The sequence below is a fragment of the Pseudoliparis swirei genome, chromosome 18 (assembly GCF_029220125.1).
Source record: "Pseudoliparis swirei isolate HS2019 ecotype Mariana Trench chromosome 18, NWPU_hadal_v1, whole genome shotgun sequence".
Classification (NCBI taxonomy): Eukaryota; Metazoa; Chordata; class Actinopteri; order Perciformes; family Liparidae; genus Pseudoliparis; species Pseudoliparis swirei.
Genome location: NC_079405.1, coordinates 29,004,509 through 29,018,290, shown reverse-complemented (window position 1 = coordinate 29,018,290; position 13,782 = coordinate 29,004,509). Strand labels below are relative to the sequence as shown.

Sequence of the window (13,782 nt, the reverse complement as noted above, 5' to 3'; positions counted from 1 at the left end):
TAAAGAGGCTCTCTCACACACACACACACACACACACACACACACACACACACACACACACACACACACACACACACACACACACACACACACACACACACATTTTAAGGGCTTGCTGGCTTAACACATGACTGCAGATGTTCCAATTGGAGTGGGAGCAGAGAGGAGGACCAGCAGGAGAAACAGAAGGAGGACCAGCAGGAGGACCAGCAGGAGGAACAGCAGGAGGAACAGAAGGAGGACCAGCAGGAGGAACAGAAGGAGGACCAGAAGGAGGACCAGAAGGAGGAACAGCAGGAGGAACAGAAGGAGGAACAGAAGGAGGACCAGAAGGAGGACCAGAAGGAGGACCAGGAGGAAGACCTCCAACAGTCTGTGGGATTCCAGATATTTATAACCAGTGACAGGTGTTTATGAATCTGTTCACATCATCATCATCATCATCATCACAGCCTCCTCTCTCCTCTCTCCTCTCCTCTCCTCTCTCTTCTCTCCCCTCTCCTCTCCCCTCTCCTCCTCCTCCTCCTCTCTCTCCTCCTCCTCCTGCTGCTCCTCCTCTCCTCTCCTCTCTTCTCTCCTCTCTCTCCTCTCCTCTCTCCTCTCCTCTCCTCTCCTCTTCTCTCCTCTCTTCACTCCTCTCTTCACTCCTCTCTTCTCTCCTCTCTTCACTCCTCTCTTCACTCCTCTCTTCTCTCCTCTCTCCATCTCGTTCTTCAGCTCCTCCCTCTCGGCTCTCGGTTCGTTCTCTTCGGTGTTTTGGGGTTTATTCTAATTGTTTTTCTTTAAAACAAATCGTTATGAGCGTCTCGATGAAGGGGTCCTGCTCCGAGGCCCAGGAGGCGGTCCTGCTCAGAGGCCCAGGAGGCGGTCCTGCTCCGAGGCCCAGGAGGCGGTCCTGCTCCGAGGCCCAGGAGGCGGTCCTGCTCTGTGGTCACGGTAATAACACGGAGGGCTTCCTGCGGCCTGCCCTCGGCCCCCTGCGGTTTCCTACGAGCTCTAATAACTGTGATTATGTTCACTTGCGTCACGCTGTCCTAAAATATCGCCTTCTTGAAGCAAATATGCCAAAACAGACCAAAGCTCCTTCAGGAGAGAACAATGGAGTCTGAGATGTGACTGAACCTTCAGGCTGAGCTTTGTTTTCATTCATAACTATAAGACTAATTGATACGCGCTGCAGGTCCAACAGGTATTCAGTCTGTTATGTTCAGCCTTTAAAGTTTGAGTCTGTCAGGAAGTAATGAAAATAATATTCAACTGGAGGATTTAAGAAAAACATTGAGGCGAAATAAATCAGATAGTAATAAGTAATCTATAATGTCTATAATATCTATAATATAATAATCCATATAATAATCTAAAAAATCTATATAATAATAATCTATATCTATAATATAATAATCCATATAATCTATAATATAATAATATATAACATCTATAATAATCTAGACCAGGAGACAAACTCCATGAAGCATTTAAGATAACACAGTAAATAAATTGATTAAAAAGAGACGTTCTTGGAGAAATGTCCAAAGTGTCAATCTAACCATCAACGTGTGTTTGGCGACACCAGGTGGTGAGGTCGCAGATTGCAGCCAAATGAAACGCGTTGGCCCGTTAGAGGCCGGAGTCCATCCGGAGAGTTCTGAGACTCAGAGAACCCGATGCCTGCTTTGTTATTCGCACTGGTCTCATACTGGTCTGATGCTGGTCTCATACTGGTCTGATGCTGGTCTCATACTGGTCTCATACTGGTCTGATGCTGGTCTCATACTGGTCTGATGCTGGTCTGATGCTGGTCTCATACTGGTCTCATACTGGTCTGATGCTGGTCTCATACTGGTCTGATGCTGGTCTCATACTGGTCTCATACTGGTCTGATGCTGGTCTGATGCTGGTCTGATGCTGGTCTCATACTGGTCTCATACTGGTCTGATGCTGGTCTGATGCTGGTCTGATGCTGGTCTCATGCTGGTCTGATGCTGGTCTGATGCTGGTCTCATACTGGTCTCAGGCTACTGGTCTCATGCTGGTCTGATGCTGGTCTCATACTGGTCTCATACTGGTCTGATGCTGGTCTGATGCTGGTCTCATGCTGGTCTCATACTGGTCTCATACTGGTCTGATGCTGGTCTGATGCTGGTCTGATGCTGGTCTCATACTGGTCTCATACTGGTCTGATGCTGGTCTGATGCTGGTCTCATACTGGTCTGATGCTGCTCTCATACTGGTCTCATGCTGGTCTCATGCTGGTCTCATGCTGGTCTCATGCTGGTCTCATACTGGTCTGATGCTGCTCTCATACTGGTCTCATACTGGTCTCATGCTGGTCTGATGCTGGTCTCATACTGGTCTGATGCTGCTCTCATACTGGTCTCATACTGGTCTGATGCTGGTCTGATGCTGGTCTCATACTGGTCTCATACTGGTCTGATGCTGCTCTCATACTGGTCTGATGCTGGTCTGATGCTGGTCTCATACTGGTCTCATACTGGTCTCATTGATTGATTGATTGATTGATTGATATATTTATTTGTCGTTTGCCAGAGTACAGGTACAAAAGCATCGAAATTACAAGAAAGGGTGGATGAAAGATTACAGCATAACATGAGGGAAGAAGGCGAGAAAAAACACCAACCCCCCGACTATGCCCCGAGAGGGGTACAGTGTGGGAGCAGGAAAAACACCTTAGCACATAAGCACATACATTTTAGACATGACTTGCAACGAGTAGGAAGGGGAGGAGGTAATCCAACAACTGGGTGATCTAAGCCCATCCATTGGGGCAGAAGGTAACCAGCACCGACAAGCAGCCAGCCGGTCCGGCGCCAACATAGCAGCGCCAGCCACAGCCCGTCCGTCCCACTGGGGTGAAAAGCAGGCGAAGGCGTGGGATGGGGGGAGGGGGGTAGTGAATGCAATCAGTATTATTGAAAGTTCGTGTGTGCGTGTTCTGGTATGTCGTCCTCCCCCAGGCCACAACAGACAGAGTTCTCAGTCCGCAAGATGGTCGTTGCCATGGAGATAGCCTTGAAAGGTCCTGGGAGAAAACAACCACAGGTGTCTGTGGATAGGGGGAAGGAAAGGAGAGAGGTTCTCACTTCAGCGATCTTCAGGAGTTGTTGTTCCGAACGGCCTTGGCCAAGGCACCGTTCTGGTTGAGGGAGCCGAAAGCAGATAAGATTGGGATTGTTTGGTCTGCCAGCAGCTACATCCAATTTGCGCACCTGCTATTCCACCACTTTCCTCCCATTTTTCAAATCGATCCAATTTCGTCGGGCAGCCTTAGGGGCTTTTAACGGCTGTCACCGTTTCCTTAATTTTCCGATAAACCAGGGCAACGCCAAATCCAAACAGCAGAAATCCTGTAATCATAGTTCCGAATAGGTAGATGTCATCTACGTCCTCCACGGAAAGGCTGCTAGGCACACGACACGTCCATCGTGTAACCAGCTGCAACGTCCCGGCAGGACGGGCAGGTTCCCCCAAACCCAAGCTTCTCGTCGAGAAGACGGTGTCAATTGCGTTGAGAGACCAGTTGATCAGATGATCAGTTGATCGGTCCATGGTTTTTAGTTCGAAGAGCGATGAGGAGAGAGTCTCTCAAGTATAAAACAAGACAAGACATGACGAGAGAAGCCAAGCAGGGAAGGGAAGATCATGGGGAGGAGAGGGAGAGAAAATGCGACCGCCTCCGAAGAGAGCCAAGAAGCTGAGGTCTGATGCTGCTCTCATACTGGTCTGATGCTGGTCTCAGGCTACTGGTCTCATGCTGGTCTGATGCTGGTCTCATACTGGTCTCATACTGGTCTGATGCTGGTCTGATGCTGGTCTCATACTGGTCTCATACTGGTCTCATGCTGGTCTCATGCTGGTCTCATGCTGGTCTGATGCTGGTCTCATGCTGGTCTCATGCTGGTCTGATGCTGGTCTCATGCTGGTCTGATGCTGGTCTCATGCTGGTCTCATGCTGGTCTGATGCTGGTCTGATGCTGGTCTGATGCTGGTCTGATACTGGTCTGATACTGGTCTGATGCTGGTCTAATGCTGGTCTCATGCTGGTCTGATGCTGGTCTGATGCTGGTCTCATGCTGGTCTGATGCTGGTCTGATGCTGGTCTGATGCTGGTCTCATACTGGTCTGATACTGGTCTGATGCTGGTCTAATGCTGGTCTCATGCTGGTCTGATGCTGGTCTGATGCTGGTCTCATGCTGGTCTGATGCTGGTCTGATGCTGGTCTAATGCTGGTCTCATGCTGGTCTCATACTGGTCTGATGCTGGTCTGATGCTGGTCTCATGCTGGTCTGATGCTGGTCTCATGCTGGTCTCATACTGGTCTGATGCTGGTCTGATGCTGGTCTGATGCTAGTCTGATGCTGGTCTGATGCTGGTCTGATACTGGTCTCATGCTGGTCTCATGCTGGTCTGATGCTGGTCTGATGCTGGTCTCATGCTGGTCTCATGCTGGTCTCATGCTGGTCTGATGCTGGTCTCATGCTGGTCTGATACTGGTCTGATGCTGGTCTGATGCTGGTCTCATACTGGTCTGATGCTGGTCTGATGCTGGTCTCATACTGGTCTGATGCTGGTCTGATGCTGGTCTCATGCTGGTCTGATGCTGGTCTGATGCTGGTCTCATGCTGGTCTGATGCTGGTCTGATGCTGGTCTCATGCTGGTCTGATGCTGGTCTCATGCTGGTCTCATGCTGGTCTCATGCTGGTCTGATACTGGTCTGATACTGGTCTGATGCTGGTCTCATGCTGGTCTCATACTGGTCTCATACTGGTCTGATGCTGGTCTGATGCTGGTCTGATGCTGGTCTCATACTGGTCTGATGCTGGTCTGATGCTGGTCTCATGCTGGTCTGATGCTGGTCTCATGCTGGTCTGATGCTGGTCTGATGCTGGTCTCATGCTGGTCTCATGCTGGTCTCATGCTGGTCTGATGCTGGTCTGATGCTGGTCTCATACTGGTCTCATACTGGTCTCATGCTGGTCTGATGCTGGTCTGATGCTGGTCTGATGCTGGTCTCATACTGGTCTCATGCTGGTCTGATGCTGGTCTGATGCTGGTCTGATGCTGGTCTCATACTGGTCTGATGCTGGTCTGATGCTGGTCTGATGCTGGTCTCATGCTGGTCTCATGCTGGTCTGATGCTGGTCTCATGCTAGTCTGATGCTGCTCTCATACTGGTCTCATATGATCCTCCTCTGTTTGAAGCTCTCATTCACCTTCTTTGTATCAAATTTGATTTGTATACTAATCAGTATATGAGGTCCATGAGGTCCATAAGGTCCATAAGGTCCACGAGGTCCCTGTGGTCCACATGGTCCATGAGGTCCCTGTCATCCACATGGTCCATGTGGTCCATGTGGTCCATGAAGTCCACATGGTCCACATGAATGAATGTTGGTGGTGGGGGAGGGGCCGGAGGCGCTGATTGGCTGCCACGCTTCCGTCAGTCTGCCCCAGGGCAGCTGTGGCTACTGATGTAGCTCCACCACCGGTATGACTGTGTGTGACTACTGGACTCTGGACTCTGTAAAGTGACTTCGGGTGACTTGAGAAGCGCTATATAAAATAAATGATTATTATTATTATGGTCCCTGTGGTCCATGTGGTCCACGAGGTCCACATGGTCCCTGTGGTCCCTGTGGTCCCTGTGGTCCACTTGGTCCCTGTGGTCCCTGTGGTCCACGTGGTCCACTTGGTCCCTGTGGTCCCTGTGGTCCACTTGGTCCCTGTGGTCCACGTTGTGTTGAGAACAGTTCTTCCTGTTTGTGGCTTCTTGATGAAAGCACCGTGGTGAGTCTAAGGAGAGCGGCTCTCTTGAGGAACCCGCTGAGGTCAGAGGTCACAGCCAGGTCCTGATAACAGACTCAATGATTGACAGGTCTGTGACGCTGGGTCAAAGGTCGAAGTCGGATTCCTTCAGAGGGACTTCAGACCACATCTGAGCCGGGCGACTGAGCCTCTGAAGACTCTCTCTCTCTCAACGCTGCAGTGGATCTGACTCGCCCTCGCTCGTCGGACCCCGAGGTGCTACCCGACCTCATGGTGGAGTTGGCGTTCTACCCGGCCGTGGCCCTGCTGTACTTCTTCGGCGTGATGAAGGCGACGCAGGAGGACCGCGTGGAGCTGGACCAGCGGGCGTCGCTGAACGTGTTCTGCCTGTTCGTGCTGGCCCAGCCGCTGTGCCTGGCCCTGGGCCCGCACGCCGGCATGGCGGCCTACCTCCTCGCCGCGCTGCTGTCCTACAGCTGCCTGCCCTGGAGGAGCACGGAGCCGCCCGCCGAGGGGGAGGAGTCCAAGAAGAAGAAGAAGAAGAAGAAGAAGTGAGAGCAGGACATGTGCTGAATGAAAACACGTGTGTAAAGAAGATGAATTTAACGTGTTGTTGTATTAATAAATAAACGTGTTGCTCAACATGTGGCGAACATCTGTACCAGAGACTCCTGAACAAGAGACGTACGAGCATCAGAGACAGGAATACACTAAATCTATGGAATATATATACATCTATTTTTTTTCTTTTTCTATTAATATATATATAGATATATTAATAGAAAATATATATATTTATATATGTTATATATTATTTATTATATATGTTAAATATTATTTATTATATATAATATGTATATTAACTAATATATATATATATCTCAGCAGTCGCAGTGAGATGAAACCAGGCGTCCATCATGCAGAACGTTCCTGTATGGATGCATATTTGTTTGGAACTGGCGTCTTCAAACGGTTTCTCCTCGGAGGAGCAGGAGGAGGAGCAGGAGGAGCTGATGGCCGTCGTCTCCCCCGGCCTGACACCAGCTAACGATCAGTCTGAGGAGGAAATGAAGACGTACGACTTCTGAGTCTGGATCTCTGGTCCTGGAGAGGAGACGAAACTCCTCCCGACCTGCACCTCCTCCGTACACCTCCTCCGTACACCTCCCAGTCCGTTTATGACTAATAAACAATAACGCGTCTCCTTCTGAGGGCGTCGTCTCTCCATGGAGATCAACGTCTAACCTGCAGCGGGAATAAAAGAAGAAAAACAGGAAACTAAAAAAAGGGAACTATCGTTCTGAAGTTTATTTTTCCGAAGAAGAAGACAGAACTCAACATTCACACAACTCAACATTCACAGAACTCAACACTCATAGAACTCAACATTCAAAGATCTCAACATTCATAGAACTCAACATTCAAAGATCTCAACATTCAAAGATCTCGACATTCATAGAACTCAACATTCAAAGATCTCAACATTCAAAGATCTCAACATTCATAGAACTCAACATTCAAAGATCTCAACATTCAAAGATCTCGACATTCATAGAACTCAACATTCAAAGATCTCAACATTCAAAGATCTCAACATTCATAGAACTCAACATTCAAAGATCTCAACATTCAAAGATCTCAACATTCAGAACTCAACATTCATAAAACTCAACATTCAGAACTCAACATTCAGAACTCAACATTCAAAGATCTCAACATTCAGAACTCAACATTCAAAGATCTCAACATTCATAGAACTCAACATTCATAGAACTCAACATTCAAAGATCTCAACATTCAGAACTCAAGATTCAAAGATCTCAACATTCATAGAACTCAACATTCAAAGATCTCAACATTCATAGAACTCAACATTCATAGAACTCAACATTCAAAGATCTCAACATTCATAGAACTCAACATTCAAAGATCTCAACATTCATAGAACTCAACATTCATAGAACTCAACATTCATAGAACTCAACATTCAAAGATCTCAACATTCATAGAACTCAACTCGAGCCGGAGACTGACTCGTTTTTAACGTGTTTATTTTCTTGAGGGAACATTGTTCATTAAATATGTATTTACAGTATGTACAGTGAGGACAACACGCTCAGCCACATGCACACTGGGATGTAAAAAGAGACTGTACACACATCTACTCTCAGGGGGAGGAGTCGGTGCAGCAGTGACCTTTGACCCTTTGACCTTTGACCCGCGTGTCTGACCCATAGAGTTCACAGACGATGCAGCAGAGACGCCACAGAGCTTCCATCCCTCAGAGCTCCACCGTCTGCAGGACGACCCACAGAAGCCCAGCGGACCTCCTGGGACCTCCTGGGTCCTCGTGGGCCGGACCAGAACTCAGGACCCAGGCCGTGGTCCAGAGCCACGCCACAATGAGCCGTTTAGTTTGTCTTCCAGCCAATTGACCGTTCACTTAATTAAGCATTTGCTAAGCCCCGCCCCCAAGCAGCGGTTGGTCAATAAGGTCACCAGGTGAGGTCCACGGGGGCGTCGTGTTTTGGCACAACATTTAAATCCTACTTTCAGAACGCGGAGGATTTAAATAGTGAACCAGATGAACCGGTCCAGGTGGGGCGGAGCACCTCCATCAGCTGGAGGAGAAGTCAAGGAGGTCCATCAGGTGTGATGAAGACCTCCTGAAGGGAGGAAGGTGAGACCTCATCTTCCTGTTGGTGTCTTTGCGAACAATGTCAGGACATGAACACAGGAGGAGGAGATGGATCTCATCTGAAGGTGGAAGAGGAATACCTGCTTGAAAAGAGGACTTACGAGGACTTTAAGAGACTTAAAGGGGACTTTAAGGGACTTTAAGAGACTTAAAGGGGACTTTAAGGGACTTTTAGAGACTTAAAGGGAACTTAGAGACTTTAAGAGACTTTAAGGGACTTAAAGGGGACTTTAAGGGACTTAAAGAGACTTTAAGGGACTTACGAGGACTTTAAGAGACTTAAAGGGGACTTTAAGGGACTTAAAGGGGACTTTAAGGGACTTTTAGAGACTTAAAGGGAACTTAGAGACTTTAAGAGACTTTAAGGGACTTTAAGGGACTTAAAGAGACTTTAAGAGACTTAAAGGGGACTTTAAGGGACTTAAAGGGACTTTAAGAGACTTTAAGAGACTTAAAGTGACTTTCAGGGACTTTAAGGGGACGTCTCTCTAAGCATGTCACATTAATATAACTGATTTCTAAACATACCGTCAAGCTAAAAGATTGTTTTAAGTAAAATAGCTTTACGCCTCGTTTGGGACTCATAAAAGAGAAGAGAGGAAGAAGAGAGGAAGAAGAGAGGGAGAAGAGAGGAAGAGGAGAGGGAGCCAATAAGGATCCTCTCTCTCTCTCATGACCTACTTCCAGTAATCTCTGACTTCAGGATCCGGTAATATAATCTGCTCCTGGAGGAGCAGGAGGAGCAGAAGGAGTCGCCCGGTCCGTCTGATAGTCTGGATCTCAAAGAAGACCAGGAGGAGCAGCAGGCCGTGACCCCCTGAGAGGAGGACCCCGGGGGGGCCACTGGTCTGGTTCTTGAGGAGCTGGAGGTTCTGGGTCCTGGTCTCGGTCTCTATGATGCGGATCCCTCAGCCCTGTGGAGGGTCCTCCTGTCAGCAGGGTCAGCAGCTAGACCTCCTCACAGGGCCCCATGGGGCCCCCAGGAGAGGAGGAGCCGTCCCATCAGGACCCCACAGAGAACAACAGAGAGCAGGGGACTGGAGGTCCGACCCGGCATGCTGGTCCTGCACCTCCTCAGAACCATGCAGGCGGACCCTGGGGGTCCTGGAGGAGGAACAGGGGGAGGCTCCAGACCGCCGAGACGAAGGAGACCAGGAGGACCTGAATGAGGTCCGCCAGACAGAGGAAAACCACCGGGAGGCCTGGAGCTGGTCCACGTCACCGGGAGGTCAGCAGGTCACCGGGAGGTCAGCAGGTCACCGGGAGGTCAGCAGGTCACAAGATGGCCGACAGGAGGAGCTCTGCATCACCTCCTCCTCCACACCTTGGAGGACCACACCTTCACCGTCTGGTCGCTACGAGCAGAGACAACAAGAGGGAGACGTGAGGGGAGACACCAGGCAGAATCACAAGAAAGGAGGAGCAGGAGGAGGTGAAGAGAGTACCAGAGGAAGGAGGTGAGGAGGAGGAGATCATGGGAGGCTGGTGGCTCGGCCCTTGATGGCAAGAACACGACGAGGAAGACAAGGAGTCAAGCCTGGAACATAGCTCCACAACTTGACCCGACAGTCACTGAGGAGGAGGAGCAGGAGGAAGAAGAGGAGGAGGAAGAGGAACAGGGGCAGGAGGAGGAAGAGGAGGAGGAAGAGAAGGAGGAGGAGACAAAAGAGTAAACAGTGAGAGATGATAAAGACATGAAGGAAGAATACAAACAGTAAACAAGCATTATTAGTATAATAATTATTATTATTATAAAAATAATAATTATAATAACGATCATTATAATAATTAATTATTAATAGTAATTATTTATAATTAGTAATAATAATTATTATTATTATTATTATTAATAATAATAATAATAATTATTAATTATTAATAGTAATTATTTATAATTAGTAATAATAATTATTATTATTATGTGGTTAATATGGTAAATATAGTAAATGTAGTTATATGCTAATGTCATGTAGGTATCAACATCTCTGCAGGTTCACCTGGAGGCCGTGAAGATCTGCCTGGAGTTGGTGCAGATGGCGTTGATGGGGCTCTCGTGACCTCTGACCTCCCCGATGGGGGTGAAGCCCTCCACGTTCCACACCTTCAGGACCCCCCCCCGGCAGCCGCTCAGCAGCACCGGGCGGCCCGGCGCCAGGGCCAGAGCGCTGACCCAGTCCTTATGGGCCGTGGGGATTTGCTGCAGGAGGAGGAGGAGGAGGAGGAAGAGGAGGAGGTTAGGTCATGTCCTCACATCTCACTTTAAAACTCAAGCAGGTGACGTCATCTCTATGGTTTCTATTGTTTTATTAAGATTAAACATGCTAATGATAAACGTTGTGTTAGCATGTTAGCATGTTAGCAGCTCAACGCGACTCAACAACAGACATCAGGATCACATGGAAACGTGGTTCCCTCCATGGAGAACCCCCCCTCCCCCTCTCCTCCTCTCCTCCTCCTCCTCCCCACCCTCCTCTCCCCTCCTTCCCTCCTCCTCCCCCCACCCTCCTCTCCTCCTCCTCCTCCTCCCCCCCCTCCCCTCCTCCCTCTTCCTCCCTCCTCCTCCTCCTCACCTGCGTGAGCTCCTGCTGCTCCAGGTCCCACTTCTTGATGCCGTTGTCTCTGGAGCCGCTGAACAGGACGCCGCCGCTCACCGCCAGACACTCGATGCCGTCGTAGTGCGGCGGCTCCAGGTTATGAGACGGGCCCACATTACCCAGAATGCCCTCTGCCACGTCAAACACCTGAGGGGAGGAGCGGGAGGTGAGTGAGGCCCTCTGGTGTGTGTCTGTGTGTCTCTCTGTATGTCTCCGTGTGTGCGTATCTCTGAGTGTGTGTCTCTGTGTGTGTGTGTGTGTCTCTGTGTGTGTGTGTGTTACCTTGACATAGTGGTCCTTAGAGCCGGTGATCACCTGGTCTTTGCCGAGCAGCGACTGACCCACCGTGAGACACATGACGGAGCCGATGTGTCCCGTCAGCTTCCCCATGGCCTGCATCCTACACACACACACACTTAATGTCTAATAACACACACACACCTGTTCTCAGTGACCTGGCGTACCTGTTCAGGTCCCACATGCGCACCGTGTTCCCGGCGGCGGCGTAGAGCACCGAGCCCGATGCGTTCAGGGCGATCTGGTTAATCTGACACTCGCCCTGAGCGAAGGTGATGGTGCGCGTGGTGATGCCCGCGCACGCATCGCCCGACACCACCTGCCCCGCTGACCTGAGGGGCAGAGAGAGCAGGAGGTCAGACAGGAGGTAAGACAGGAGGACAGACAGGGGGACAGACAGGAGGGCAGACAGGAGGGCAGACAGGAGGGCAGACAGGAGGACAGAGAGGAGGACAGACAGGAGGGCAGACAGGAGGACAGAGAGGAGGACAGACAGGAGGGCAGACAGGAGGGCAGACAGGAGGACAGACAGGAGGACAGACAGGAGGGCAGACAGGAGGACAGAGAGGAGGACAGACAGGAGGACAGAGAGGAGGACAGACAGGAGGGCAGACAGGAGGTAAGACAGGAGGACAGACAGGAGGTAAGACAGGAGGACAGACAGGAGGACAGACAGGAGGTAAGACAGGAGGACAGACAGGAGGACAGACAGGAGGGCAGACAGGAGGGCAGACAGGAGGGCAGACAGGAGGACAGACAGGAGGACAGACAGGAGGACAGACAGGAGGACAGAGAGGAGGACAGAGAGGAGGACAGACAGGAGGACAGACAGGAGGGCAGACAGGAGGGCAGACAGGAGGGCAGACAGGAGGACAGAGAGGAGGACAGACAGGAGGGCAGACAGGAGGACAGACAGGAGGGCAGACAGGAGGGCAGACAGACAGGAGGACAGACAGGAGGACAGACAGGAGGGCAGACAGGAGGACAGAGAGGAGGACAGACAGGAGGACAGACAGGAGGACAGACAGGAGGGCAGAGAGGAGGACAGACAGGAGGGCAGACAGGAGGACAGAGAGGAGGACAGACAGGAGGTCAGACAGGAGGTCAGACAGGAGGACAGACAGGAGGACAGACAGGAGGTCAGACAGGAGGTCAGACAGGAGGTCAGACTAGAGGAGGACAGGAGGACAGAGAGGAGGACAGACAGGAGGACAGACAGGAGGTCAGACAGGAGGTCAGACAGGGGGACAGACAGGAGGACAGAGAGGACAGACAAGAGGACAGGAGGCAGACAGGAGGACAGACAGGAGGACAGACAGGAGGACAGAGGCAGGAGAGGACAGACAGGAGGACAGACAGGAGGACAGACAGGAGGACAGACAGGAGGACAGACAGGAGGACAGACAGGAGGACAGACAGGAGGACAGACAGGAGGACAGACAGGAGGACAGACAGGAGGACAGACAGGAGGACAGACAGGAGGACAGACAGGAGGACAGACAGGAGGACAGACAGGAGGACAGACAGGAGGACAGAGAGGAGGACAGACAGGAGGTAAGACAGGAGGACAGACAGGAGGACAGACAGGAGGACAGACAGGAGGGCAGACAGGAGGACAGACAGGAGGGCAGACAGGAGGACAGACAGGAGGACAGACAGGAGGACAGACAGGAGGACAGACAGGAGGACAGACAGGAGGACAGACAGGAGGACAGACAGGAGGACAGACAGGAGGACAGACAGGAGGACAGACAGGAGGACAGACAGGAGGACAGACAGGAGGACAGACAGGAGGACAGACAGGAGGACAGACAGGAGGACAGACAGGAGGGCAGACAGGAGGACAGACAGGAGGACAGACAGGAGGACAGACAGGAGGACAGACAGGAGGAGGACAGACAGGAGGGCAGACAGGAGGACAGACAGGAGGTAAGACAGGAGGACAGACAGGAGGACAGACAGGAGGACAGACAGGAGGACAGACAGGAGGACAGACAGGAGGACAGACAGGAGGACAGACAGGAGGACAGACAGGAGGACAGACAGGAGGACAGACAGGAGGGCAGACAGGAGGACAGACAGGAGGACAGACAGGAGGACAGACAGGAGGACAGACAGGAGGACAGACAGGAGGACAGACAGGAGGACAGACAGGAGGACAGACAGGAGGACAGACAGGAGGACAGACAGGAGGACAGACAGGAGGACAGACAGGAGGACAGACAGGAGGACAGACAGGAGGACAGACAGGAGGGCAGACAGGAGGACAGACAGGAGGACAGACAGGAGGACAGACAGGAGGACAGACAGGAGGACAGACAGGAGGACAGACAGGAGGGCAGACAGGAGGACAGACAGGAGGACAGACAGGAGGACAGACAGGAGGACAGACAGGAGGACAGACAGG

The 13,782-nt window shown here is 51.0% G+C and overlaps 1 protein-coding gene across 1 annotated transcript in view; it reads right to left on the bottom strand.

Moving 5' to 3' along the window:
- Positions 1-7,820: 7,820 nt before the first annotated feature.
- Positions 7,821-13,782, bottom strand: part of kif21b (kinesin family member 21B) — a 33,605-nt gene continuing 27,643 nt past the window's right edge. The window contains 5 exon segments of the mRNA XM_056437368.1: positions 7,821-9,839; positions 10,482-10,681; positions 11,055-11,225; positions 11,361-11,478; positions 11,543-11,707. Of these exon segments, the coding sequence (XP_056293343.1) occupies positions 9,791-9,839; positions 10,482-10,681; positions 11,055-11,225; positions 11,361-11,478; positions 11,543-11,707 (703 nt within the window). The 3' untranslated portion in view covers positions 7,821-9,790.